This window comes from Balaenoptera borealis (assembly GCF_965194805.1).
Source record: "Balaenoptera borealis genome assembly, chromosome: 7".
NCBI classification, from domain to species: Eukaryota; Metazoa; Chordata; class Mammalia; order Artiodactyla; family Balaenopteridae; genus Balaenoptera; species Balaenoptera borealis.
The window spans coordinates 73,562,896-73,575,771 of record NC_138864.1 but is presented as its reverse complement, the minus strand read 5'-3'; the positions used below and the strand labels follow the sequence as shown (position 1 = coordinate 73,575,771).

At 38.9% G+C, this 12,876-nt stretch overlaps 2 protein-coding genes across 11 annotated transcripts in view; one reads left to right on the top strand and one right to left on the bottom strand.

The window, feature by feature from the left end:
• PEX1 (peroxisomal biogenesis factor 1) overlaps nucleotides 1–5,987 on the bottom strand; it is a 76,605-nt gene extending 70,618 nt beyond the window's left edge. For all 6 annotated transcript variants that reach the window (XM_082398199.1, XM_082398201.1, XM_082398200.1 and 3 more), the window contains exons 1-2: nucleotides 5,853–5,987; nucleotides 532–675 (exon numbers count right to left, since the gene is read on the bottom strand). In XM_082398199.1, coding sequence (XP_082254325.1) covers nucleotides 532–675; nucleotides 5,853–5,984 — 276 coding nt within the window. In that variant the 5' untranslated portion in view covers nucleotides 5,985–5,987. The remainder of the gene's footprint in view (nucleotides 1–531; nucleotides 676–5,852) is intronic.
• Nucleotides 5,988–6,228: 241 nt separating this feature from the next.
• RBM48 (RNA binding motif protein 48) lies at nucleotides 6,229–12,757 on the top strand. Of its 5 annotated transcripts, none has more exons than XM_082398532.1 (5): nucleotides 6,229–6,456; nucleotides 6,997–7,187; nucleotides 8,967–9,112; nucleotides 10,451–11,004; nucleotides 12,638–12,757. In XM_082398532.1, the coding sequence occupies exons 1-5, from the start codon at nucleotides 6,346–6,348 to the stop codon at nucleotides 12,722–12,724; spliced, it is 1,089 nt and encodes a 362-aa protein (XP_082254658.1). In that variant the 5' UTR covers nucleotides 6,229–6,345; the 3' UTR covers nucleotides 12,725–12,757. The 5 variants fall into 5 exon arrangements, with proteins under 5 accessions (XP_082254658.1, XP_082254659.1, XP_082254660.1 ...); XM_082398533.1 differs by lacking the exon at nucleotides 12,638–12,757 and adding an exon at nucleotides 11,138–12,384; XM_082398534.1 differs by lacking the exon at nucleotides 6,997–7,187 and having other exon boundaries at nucleotides 6,284–6,456.
• The last annotated feature ends 119 nt before the right edge of the window (nucleotides 12,758–12,876 follow it).

Genomic DNA, 12,876 nt, shown 5'->3' with positions numbered 1-12,876 from the left:
AAAATAGTTAAAACCATAAACGGGTGAATATGATAAAATGAAGAGAAACATGAGTCCTTAAGCTTTAGAGTTTACAATCTAAGCACATGAAATTCACAGGCAAGACGAAACTGGAAAAATAACAACACTCTTTGTAGGACAGATTTTTAAAAATCAAGTTATGACCTTGGAAGGTTAGAAAATCTGTCAGAAATAAAATGAAGTTCAATAATATTAAGTAAAACTCATGAACTCATATAGCAAAAATAATTGCACAAAAAACAAAATTAGGGAACCTGGAAAGTGAGTAAAATAGTAGAATACAAAATCAACTAGGGACCATGGGAGACTACTAGATAATGACTTAATGGAGTATATGGTAGATAGTGACTTAACAACAGTTATAGTCAACTTGAACATCCTGGATTGGTTATGGCAGCACACAAGTTAGGTGTCGTCTTACCACCTTAAAAAATATATCTGAACTTTTATTTCTATTGCTGTATTACGTGACATCAGAAGAAAGTCATTGTCATCACATTTTGTGCTTACCTGTTCCCCATTTGAAAGTCCAAGTTTCTGACCAACTTGTCTGCTAATTTCAGCCACATTTTCACCTTGATCACTAAAATGTCTGCCTTCCACCCAGCTCAAGAATGCAGGCTCATGACCCCAGGCTACTTCTATAGCTTGATTCTATTTATTCAAAAAATAAGAAGTGGGGGAGAAAAGTTTTGAAAGTTTTTACATGCTTCTCTGGATTCACATAAAAGATAAACTATTATTGCAATCCACACATACAAAAAGAGTTCTATAAATAGCTGATAGCACTCTGTTATATCCACATTTGTCATAGCATTTTAAAAGCTATAATCTTTTCCAGTACCCAATGATGGTGATGCTATGGGTGAAACCAATACCCTTATATTCTTATGATGGCATTATAAATTAATTCAACCATTCCAGAATTTACAATGGCAACAGGTAGCCAATGAACTTAATAGCCTTTGACCTTACTTACTTATTTAGAATTAATGATTCAAAGAAGAAAAAAACTACACCAGAACATATCTCTTCAGTATTTTCTTTGTGAAAACTCAGGACTGTCTTATATATCTAGCAATATGGAAATTACTAAATAAGCTGTAAATTTACCATTTTAGTAAAGTGTAAGTCAATAAGTTGAAACATGTTATCAATAAAAATGTAATAGTATTTATTTATTAGAAGAGTAATACATGGTAAAAGCACAAAAAGTATAAAAGCATAAAATGTTAGGGCTGGTCCTTGTTCCCAGAGGTAATTACTGTTAATAGCTTCTTATGTACATTCCAAAAGTTTTATATTACGCAGCTTCTTAAATAATAATTTTTAAAAGTCTTGAACTATGGAAACATAAGTAAAAGAAAGCAAAGTATAAAACTTATTCTTCTTAAGAGCAATTATATAAAATATGTATGTCTGTGCTTAAGGATTAAAAAATGTTTTCTATGATTTAAAAATTACAAACCTATTAAAGAAATCTTGGGAAATATATAAACCTGGAAGGGAAAAAAGGAATTACTGATATTCCCATGTGAATATCAACCATGTTAGTCTATTTCTGGCTAATCCTTTTTTTTAAATAAATTTATATACTTTTTAATTTATTTATTTTTGGCTGCATTGGGTCTTTGTTGCTGCGCGAGGGCTTTCTCTAGTTGTGGTGAGCGGGGGCTACTTTTCGTTGTGGTGCGTGGGCTTCTCATTGCAGTGGTTTCTCTTGTTGTGGAGCACAGGCTCTAGGCGCACGGGCTTCAGTAGCTGTGGCACGCAGGCTTCAGTAGTTGTGGCTCATGGGCTCTAGAGTGCAGGCTCAGTAGTAGTGGCGCACGGGCTTAGTTGCTCCGTGGCATGTGGGATCTTCCCGGACCAGGGCTCGAACCCGTGTCCCTGCATCGCCAGGCGGATTCTTAACCACTGCGCCACCAGGGAAGTCCTTCTTACAATTCTTTACAGGACAGTTCAACCACTCTGGCTGACAAAATCTTTCCACCGAGAACAATGTGATACAGTAGAAAGAGACTCAGATTTGGAGTCAAAGTCCAAAGTTACTAGGTCAGCTGTAACTATGTGAGCTGAGATTATAAGAGTCAAGGTGCCCAATCCCCCAAAAACTTTCTATGGGGTTTCATCAGTCATTGACATATAATGCAGATCAATTCCCCTATTTCATATGAAGAAAGTTTTAAAACCACAGATGTTAAATAAGGAAATATGAAATATGCCCTGAAATATCAAAAAGGAGAATCCACCAACTCCCTGGAAAAGGGAAAAATCAACTTCATTAAATATGAAAAATACTTCAATTATTCATTTGGTCAAAAGGTAGTAATCAGCCCCATAAAGTCATAATATATGTTCAGTTAGATTCAGTAAACTTTGCAGACTAATGTTCTGAGTTCATTTTTACGTCAAAAATCATTCACGTGGACCACAGAGCCCCTGGGCCCTCAGGTAGAGAGAAGAAAAGGACAGCCTAGAGAGAAAGGAGCCCCTTTTCCAGGAGTTCAATCTAATCAACAAATGACTGACCTGCTTTTGCCCAAACCCATGGTATCCATATCACTTGAAGGGAATTGCTGGGTGAAACCATAGGTTGCAGTGCCTTAGGATCCGCCAGGTCCGAGGCCTGGGTAACACAAAGGAAATGACAAAATGGCTATTTCTGGAGGGTGATTTAGGTTCATTTGGTTGCTCTCAGTGTGGATATGAATCCTCTCCCCTGTTTCAGTAACGCAGACAAAGTAACTAAGCTACAGTAGTGATTCTCAACTGAGGGTGATTTTCTCCCCCAGGAGACATTTGGCAATGTCTCCAGATATTTTTGGTCACAACCGGGAGAAGGGGTGTTGCTGGCATCTAGTGGGTAGAGGCCAAAGATGCAGCTAAATATCCTACAATACCCAGGACAGTCCCCCACAACAGGAAATTTCCCAGCCTAAAATGTCAGTAGTGCCAAGGTTAAGAAATCCTGAGTTAAAGCATCCTCTGGGTACCCAGTCCTGAAACAGGACTTGGATAAACAAAAGAAGACAATACTTAAAACACAGAACAGAATATAACAAGTGAGCTGTGTCACATAAACACTGCAGTGAAGTTTTGAAAAGGAGACAAATGTGGGCAACAGAGAATCTGAAACTACGTGGAGGAGGTAGAATTATGCTGTTTTTAAAAGCATGGAATGAGGAAAAATGCTTTAGGGAAGAAGAATAGCTTGAGTAAGAGTACAGAAGTGGGAAGGAGCTGGGTTATGGAAGAAACAGCGAGGAGGCGAGGGTGGCTGATGCAGGTGAGTTACAGACGAGGGCAAATTAACTGCAGGGAAATGGACTGGCCAGTTTGCTCATGCATGAAAGTACAGAAATGACCTAGATACCTAAGGTCTCTTTCACCATCAACATTCTATGATTCTAGAACAGCGGGTCTCAACTTTTTGTGCATCCAAGTAGCCTTAAGTTATTTCTAAAACTACAGATGCCTGAAGCCCACTCCCCAAGATTCTGATTCAGTAGGACTGAGGAAGAACCAGAACATCCGTATTTTTAAAGCCTTTTGCAACATGATAAATACAATGAACACTGTTGCATTAATATATATGAAACTTGTTGAGAGTAAACACTGAGTTCTCATCACAAGGAAAACGTTTTTTTCTACTTCCATAATTTTTTATCTATATGAGATGATGGATATCACTAAACCAACTATGGTCATCATTTCATGATGCATGTAAGTCAAATCATTATGCTGTACACCTTAAACTTACACAGGGCTGTATGCCAATTATATCTCAAAACTGAAAGAAAAAAAGGAAAATCTGACACAGGCCAGAAAATCATCATTCTGACTCTTTACCCATTACAGTATTACCTGTATTACGTATTCAACGCTTCAGCTAAAGTAAAGTAATTCAACCTATTAACTCCCAACTCATGACTTTCTACTTTAACAATTATCTATGCCCTCTAACTCAATAATTCTGGGAGCCTATCCTAAATAACCAGAAAATAAAACAATGTTTTATTATATATTATACAACAAAGATATGTTATTTTTAACTTTTATTAAAATATAATTACAGTATCACTTTTAATGTCTAAAAATTGAATACAATATAAACGTTCCATCACAGTGAACAATTAAATAACGGCAAACTTATGACAGAATACTAATTAGCCACTAAAAATGACAATTACCTTTTAACAAAATAAAACACTTATAATAACACTAAGGGAAAATATCAGGATACAAAACTACATATAAGGGTGTGTGTAGGACTCCATTTCTGTTAAAAATAGAGATTAGAAACAAAACTAGAAGATTTGATTCAAACTGTTAACATTAGTTATCTTTAGGTTTGGGGATTATGGGTAACTTTATTTTCTTGTTTATAATTTTCCATGCTTTCCAAATTTCCTATAAAACATGTATTACTTTTCTAATTGGGGAGAAAAGTTGGCCTCTTCTGCTGATATAGGCTGGACAGAAACAACAGTTTGTTCCAAGGCTAAAGAGATTTAAGTTTCAAAAATATATCTATGAATTAATTCTTATTAATACTTATTGAAGGCCAAAAATTTTAAAAATAGATCAAGACCACTAAATTCCTAAATAGTGATGAATGTAACACAGCATCCACATTTTAGAGCTACTGTAAGGAAGCAATCCTATAAACTCATTAGGTGGGGAGTGTTTCCTATAAAACTCATTAGGTGGAGATTTGAAGGCACTGTGGACAATTTCCATCAAAGCTGACTGAGCACAGGGCAGGCAGGATCTACCTGGGATTTGGTGACATAACTAACTCATCTCCTGCCATGAAGGGAGCTCATCAGGGCCAAGAGACTACCTACTTTATGGTAAAAGAAATAATGGCAGGATCTGTTGAAATTAACATGCTTTGAAAGACGGGGCAAATATAATCTAGAAAAGTAGTTACTAAAATGGAAAGGTGGGACATTTGAAATTATTGCAAACTCTTAAATATTTCCTGCAAGGATTAGCCAGTAGTGGGGTACTAGGCAACCAGGATTTTCAAAGATTTCGAATATTCTATCCTTTTGCCCCCAGAAGCACACTCAAACTCGTAGACCAGGTGCCTCTATTTTAAAATAATGAAAGTAGGGATGTGGTTAGAGCTATGAACTACCACAATCACAATGTTCAGACGGCAACTGAAAGCAGAGGTTCAAGTAATCCTAACTACATACGTCCAAGTATGCATAATCCCACTGCACATTCCCAGCACACCTCAGAGGTGGTCCGAGCAACGGAGACGCTGGAAGAACCTTCATCTTATTAACCTATCCCGCTGGTGGGACACAGGGCTCAGTCTCTGTTAACCTACAGGGGCTCCACAAACCAAGTCTGCCCCTCCTTCTGGAGGCCCAGGCCACAGCCGTGAAGGCACCTGGAGATCACTGGTAGGAAAAACACTCTTTAAAAATGAAACAAAACAAAACCCAAAAAGACAAACAAACCCGACTTCTCAAAAGCTTTTCCAACCTGGAGTGAGAAATAGTTGAACGCAGTGGCAGAATATCAGGATGTCTGAAAGCCCAGTTTCACCGAGTAAAAGACCTGGAATGCGGCAAGTTAACTCAAAGGCCCGGGGCTGCACTAGACGTGGTGTGGTTGCAAAGACCGCCCAGACCGGCCCACAGTCTGGCCTCTGAACCGGTCGGCGGCCCGGGGAAAGCAGCCCGCGTCCCGCCGCCGGGAGAGGCCTGAGCGGCCGCTGCGCCCCTAATAGACCTGGGTCCCGGCCGACCGCAGACTGCCCACCAGGTGCCCCGACTCGGGGCCGGGAAGCCCGTCCGGGGCAGGCGCGTTACCTGCAGCAGATGCAGCTGGGCCACGAGGCGCCGCGGCAAATGGAGGAAGCAGTCGCGAGCGTTGATGAAGGCCACGGTCACGGCCGCCCCGTCACCCCCAGCACCCGCCAGGCGACCGCTGCCCCACATCATCCGCAAGCGCTGTTCCCGCGGCCGCACACCCTAGCCGACCGGGGCTAACCCGGCAGGCCGAGGACGTCGGAGCCGGAGAAAATCGATCGGCCCCGCCCCTAGCCCCGCCCCCTGCCCTGCCGCGCATCTGTAGCGGGCGGGTGGGGGCATGGAAGCCTGCTCCGGCTCTCCGGGCCTCTCCGCCGCGCCGCAGGGGGGCGGCACCTCGTTTACCAAATCCTCGCTCACAGGAAACGATGGCTGACTCTGTCGATTCTTCAGCCAATCTCGGCACGCCTTGACCCCTCCCTCTCTCTTATTGGATGCACAAGAGGGCAACGAGGCGGATGTTGTCGTCTCTGCGAGGGCCCAAACCGGCAACATGGCGTCGAGTGGCGGGGATCTTGGGGGCGTATTCGACCACCACGTCCAAAAGGCTGTGTGCGACTCGCGGGCCAAGTATCGGGAGGGGCGACGGCCTCGCGCTGTCAAGGTAAAGTGATTTTGGCTTCATTCGCTATCCTCAGTAGCTTTATGTGAGCTCTAGTTTCACATGCCTAGCTTACGTAAATAAAATCTTGCAAGGCTGCGGTCACATCCATTCACTGGATATGAGTGTGAGGAACGCTGGTACCCAGGTACCAGATATTCTTGCGACCTCTTTAGTCAACTGTTAGAACCTCAGCTCCGTGAAGACAGGGCTGTGTTTTAGTCATTGTATCATCCGCATTTACACTAGTCCTTGTCACATTGTAAGGCTCAATGACTATGTTAACTCTTTCCTGTCGTATCTACCGAGCCAACTTCTGGAAAAACGTGTCGATTGAAGGTAGTCTATTAGGTGCTTTAGCTAGAGGCCTTCACACGTAGGGTGAATTCTTTATGCAGAGAGAGGGGCAAATTTTTAGATTCTTTTTTTTTTGCAGACCCTCTGAACAGAATAGTTCTTGTTTTCAATTTTTTTTTTTAATAGGAGCAGATTTGTCTTAGGCTTATTTGTGAAATACATTTAATGTGTCTGCATTTCTTTTAGGTATATACAGTCAATTTGGAATCTCGGTACTTATTAATACAAGGAGTTCCTGCAGTGGGAGCGATGAAGGAATTAGTTGAGCGATGTGCTTTATATGGTGCAATTGAACAGTATAATGCTCTAGACGAATACCCAGCAGAAGACTTTACAGAAGTTTATCTTATTAAATTTCTTAATTTACAAAGTGCAAGGTAATATGCAAGTTAAGCAGTGTCTCATTTTCTCCATTCCCATTGGTATCATTTTGGCCTCCCTCATTCATTCCTGAATTACCCAATAACCTAACATGGCCGTTATTATTTTTCTCCAGTTTTCTTAAGTGTTAGCTTTACCAAAACTCTGTCCATCAGGTCATTCCCATACTTAACAATATTCTGTCGTGTAGTATGGTAGATTAAAGATTGGGTTTGGAGTAAGTTTTCAGGTTCCACTGCTTACTAACATCGTGACCTTGGACAAGTTATTCAACCCCATTAAACCTGTTTTCGTATTCTGTAAAATCCATATGGTAAAAGGATCTACTTATTGAAGTTGTGTGAGGATGAAATGAGATAATTCACGTAAAGGGATTAGCAAATGCCTTCTGTTCAGAATGCAATGAACATTAGCCGTTGAGGGACTTCCCTGGCTGTCCAGTGATTAAGACTTTGCCTTCCAGTGCAGGGGGTGCGGGTTCGATCCCTGGTCGGGGAGCTAAGATCCCACATGCCTCGCAGCCAAAAAACCAAAACATAAAACAGAAGCAATATCGTAACAAATTCAATAAAGACTTCTAAAATGGTTCACATCAAAAAAATCTTTTAAAAAAATTAGCTGTTGAGTTTCTTATTGTTATGCACCTATGTGAATTGACCCCATCTTTTCTATCCTTCTATATATAACATAAACTCTCTGCTCCAATAAGGCTGAAATGTGAAATGCCTTATCTCTTTTTATGTTGATTCCTATTCTTGTCACTAATACACTCCAAGACCCATCCTTCCATGGCTATTACAATTCTTATTTTCTTTTCTGTGCTACAAATAGCACTTGGGTACACGGGGTCATGTATTGTTGTCCGGTTGCTCTTATGTATAATCTCACTGCTCTAACCAACTTGCCAGCTCCTCATGGTGAGGGAAGCATATTTTCTCATTGTGCATTCATTCTAAGGAGTTTTTACATCTCCCACACCACCTAGGACAGTAGACCATGCAGTGTGACATCTGGATTTGAATCCTAGCTTCACAAACCAATGTGGGCATGGCCAAGTTATAAATCTCCCCAGGTCTTAGTTTCATCATAAGATTGTTGTAAAGTGTTAATTCAAGTGAAGCATTTAAGCACTTAGGACACTGCCTGTCACGTGGTAAAATCTCAATGAATATTTCTTATCATTTTCCTTGGGCACAGAAGTACTTAATTATTGTAGTAATTCCTGGCCAGTCATAGATGTTTAATAAGTATTTGTTGAATGAATACCATCCTCTCATTTTCTCACCGATTGTTACATATTCAGTATTTCCTCCATTATTGAAGGTTTACAGTAACAATATTTTAAACTAATTTCTTACATGTGAATCCCATTATAGGAAAACATTGTGCTGAAAAGGCTAAATTAGGTATGAGCTAACTCTCAAGGGCCATTTAACTTAACAGAGAAAAATCTCTATTTCATGACCACAGATTGTGTACCTCAGACCAACCAGCTGGATCCTATATTGGTTAAAGGGAATCTCGCTTGTATAGATGACTTAGCTTAAAACCTATTAGGACTCTTGGGAGAGGGGAGGAAAGGCTCTAAAAGAGTATGCAGTGGATCAGTAGGGTCAATACCGTCCACAAGCAGAGCATCTTAATTCCCAAGCTATAGAATATATATACACAGCAAAAGCTGGACTTTGCTCTTTAGATCAGTGTATTGTATACTAGTTAAGCTTTCATCCTAAGTAAATCTAGATTAGTAAACCATGATATGTATTTCTGTTTAGGATAGCCAAGAGAAAAATGGATGAACAAAGTTTCTTTGGTGGATTGCTTCATGTGTGCTATGCTCCAGAATTTGAGACAGTTGAAGAAACCAGAGAAAAATTACAAGAGAGGAATGCTTATGTAGCAAGAACTACTAAAAATAAAGGTATGGAAAGCCTATTACTAAACACCTATGTGTCAGGCATTTTGCTAGGTTTATCATCATGGAGTTCCCAGTCTAGTGAGAAGACAGACAAGTAAAGGATCACAGTTTTCAATATCTGTAAACTACAGGGTTCTTTACAGAATGCTATGTAATGTGGGCTGGGAAGGGAGAGGTGTTGTTTCATGGAAGACTTCCTAAGGATGAGAGAGGTGGCTGAGTTCTGAAGGGTAAGTAGACATTACTCAGAAGGGGAGAGGAAGAGATGGAAAGATGGGCCAGAGGAATAAATGAGCATCATGCATTTTAAGGAACAGTGAGTAGTACATGATAACCACAACACAGCTTCGGTGAGAGATAAGAGAAAAGGAGACAGGAAGTAAAGCCTGAAAAGCCTGTGTCCATGCTGAGGAATTAAGGCTTTGACCAAAAGGCAGTGAGAAACACCTCTGATGTGCAGACCAGTTACAACTGCAAAAAGTGGATAAGTTCCACTTTTGATGAACACCAGCTGGCCAGATGCCCAATATGCCCATCCAAGTTGCCCTAGACACAAATTCCCAGTGCACGGAGTGGAGTCATAGGATCTGGCACATGGATTGTAGAACTAGAGCAGTCAGAATTGGACTAAGATAATGTGTGTGGTCTGAAATCTGAATAGTTCCAGAGGCTCAAATTACCAAATTTCCACCCTTTGGTTAAAAGACAAAGACAGGGTCCAGACAGCTATCAAATATGATGAGTTTATGGCTGATTGAGTAAGGGGCATGTGGCAGTGTGAAGAGAGAAATAAAGTGGAAAACTTACCTGAAATTTTGGCAAGAGCTGTTGGGAGTCTCTGGTCAGTTGTAAACACTGAACTTTAACCTGTGTAAATAACTAGCTTCAGGAAAACCTGTATGTGTGACCAAAGAAATGATAAAATATGGACCCAGCGTATTGTCTCCTTTAAAAACTACAAATACAAACTAAGCAGCATGATACATTCATATAGTAAAATACTTTGAAGCCATAAAAAGTTTTCTATGTAATGACATGGAAAAACTCCCCAAGATTTAGAGTTAACTGGAAAGCAGAAAGGTTCAGAAAAATGGGTATTACAGGAGAAAAAGAGGGGTAAGTGGGAGGAAGAAAGGTAAGACATATTGGACAAATATCCTTTTTAGCTTTTAAACCATGTGAATGTATTCCCTACTCAAGAAGTAAATTTTTTAGGTTAGCGTTCATTAACATCTTAAAGTAATGTTTCTTTTTATAAAATTACATGTTTCTGAATGATGAAAACAATAAATGAACCATTTCTGTTTCCCTTTCTCTCACCTTTTAAATTCTAATATAAAGATCATTACATGACAAAGAAGCATAAAGATACAAAAGATTTTAGACAGGACTTCCATTCGAAGACCTCTGGATTTCCTGCAGCCTCTTTGAACACATCTACTGGGAACTCAGACCTTTGTCTTCCTTATTCTTGTGAGTTGCCTTTGTGCTATTTCTCCCCCAAATGTACATGTTCATCAGGAGAACATGTGGACAGAGCATCAAACTCCTCTCAGGATGGTAGAAACCATGATGAAACACTGGAGCGTTGTAACCACTATGACTCTCTGCAGAAAATGCAGATGAAAACTTTGAAAAATTCAGTGGCCTTCCCTGGTGCACAGAAGGCTATTACTCCTTCAGAGGCAGTTGACAGATTTATGCCTAGGACAACACAACTGCAGGAGCGGAAAAGAAGAAGAGAAGATGATTGTAAACATGGTACTCTTCTTGAAGCAAGTACAAGTAGTAATGAGGTTATGATTGGCCCTCAGTTACCAGACATTCCTAAAGTGGACATGCATGATGACTCGTTGAATACAACAGCGAGTTTAATTCGGAATAAACTTAAAGAGGTAAGAGCATTTAAAAAAAAAAAAAAAAACCGTTTTAAGAGACGATTTGGTTACAGGACTAACAACTGAATGTAGACTTATTTCTGGGAACTACGGTATTATCATTCTTGTTTTTTTCATTTTTACTTTTTAGATGTGTTTCCTACAATTCTCTATTGAAGTACAATAACTGAATTTGACTCACAGATATGTATTTGCTTTGATACCTTTAATCCTTGCTTTAAACATATTTTATATCACTCTAAGTAGAAAATATAAAAGCAGTAGTTTTAGCCAGTTAGATCAATCTGTGAGAATGGAGCCCAGGCCCTCCCTTTTTTAAAAGCTCTCCAGATAGTTCTAATATGAGCCAACGTAGAGAACTACTGCATTGAGGGAAAATTATTACAATTTATCTCTCAAGTTCAAAATCATATAAAATTTAAATGCTTATTTTGCTTCTTTAATACAGATAGCCATAGAAGAAGGTGAGATTTCTAAAGATTAGGCCTTAAGGTCTGAATTTTAATTTTAAATTTCTTAAATAGTTTAGAGCTAGATTGTTCTACTTAGGTAGCAATTTTTTAATGTTATTTACATAACCATTTTCCATTTTCTAAGCACAAATAAAAGAAAGTTAACATTTGAGTTAGCGTTTGAAAAATACCTTATCGTGGGGCAAGCCTTTCAGAAATCATAATCTGCTGGAGAAAGACCATTCTCTTATACTTGAACTCAGGTTCAGAAAGTGCTTTTCACATAGTTGTACATATATTTTACAATGTAATTAAGAGAGGCTAAGGTAGATTCTTTTATGTACCTTTTTTTAACCTCAAAATTATTATCCAGTTGAGGATGAGGAATCGTTTTATAATAATAAAAATCCATGTACACAATTTTTATGCTTAAGCCTCTTTAAGAATTTTTTTGCTTGTACTGGCATCCTTCCTTCAGATACAACTAAACTGAGACCTAGATACAGATACATAGCTATCTTAGCCAGAGCTGACTGTATTTTCAAGAAAAAAAAAAGTTAGGTCCAAATCCTAGATATAGAAATAGTAGAACAACAAAAAGGAGAAACACTAAATACAGTTTACTACAGTTTCTAATAATTTTCCATTTTAAGTGAAGACTGTCTTACTGTGCTTTAACTTATACCGTCTACCTTGTTCTGATGTATTTGATTTCATTGTTCCCTAAGAAATTGAGGAGTCTAGCATTTTCTGCTTATTTCTTTAAATTTTTCATCCCCCATCCCCACTGGAGCCTCCATGTCTCTAAATATATCAAATATTATCAGTGTTTCAAGTTATGCATAACCAGGGTATCTATCTGTATTTATAAAATTACAAGTGACTTCATCATAAAATAACATCTATAAAGGAATGTTAAAGTAGAGCATATGTTTACTTTTCTCCCCTCAAAATTTCTTTCTTGTTAAATGGCTTTAGAAATTTTACTCCCAGCAATGTTTGGACAGAAAACTTTGCTCTGTGCCTAGATTGTAAGCTGCACCTTGAACTTGGGCTAACTGCCTTAAATGTGATGGCAAGGATTAAACTACTGGATGTATATCCTACCTATTCTAATGGTTTATTACTCTTGTACTATAAAAATTATAGTGTTGGTGGTTCTCTTTTTTTTAAACTAGGTAATTTCATCTGTGCCGAAGCCTCCAGAGGACAAGCTGGAAGATGTGCGTGGAAGTCATCCTTTAAAACAAAGAAGAAGAATATAAATTGTCTGCAGTAAACTAATATTTTTAAAAGCCTATTTATTTTTTATTTTTAGGCTGTCATTTTAATTCTTAAAGAGATTTTACTGCTGGTATTTTTTTTAATGCACTCCTCTTTGTAATTTCATTCAACCTACTTGTCTCATATAGTTTCA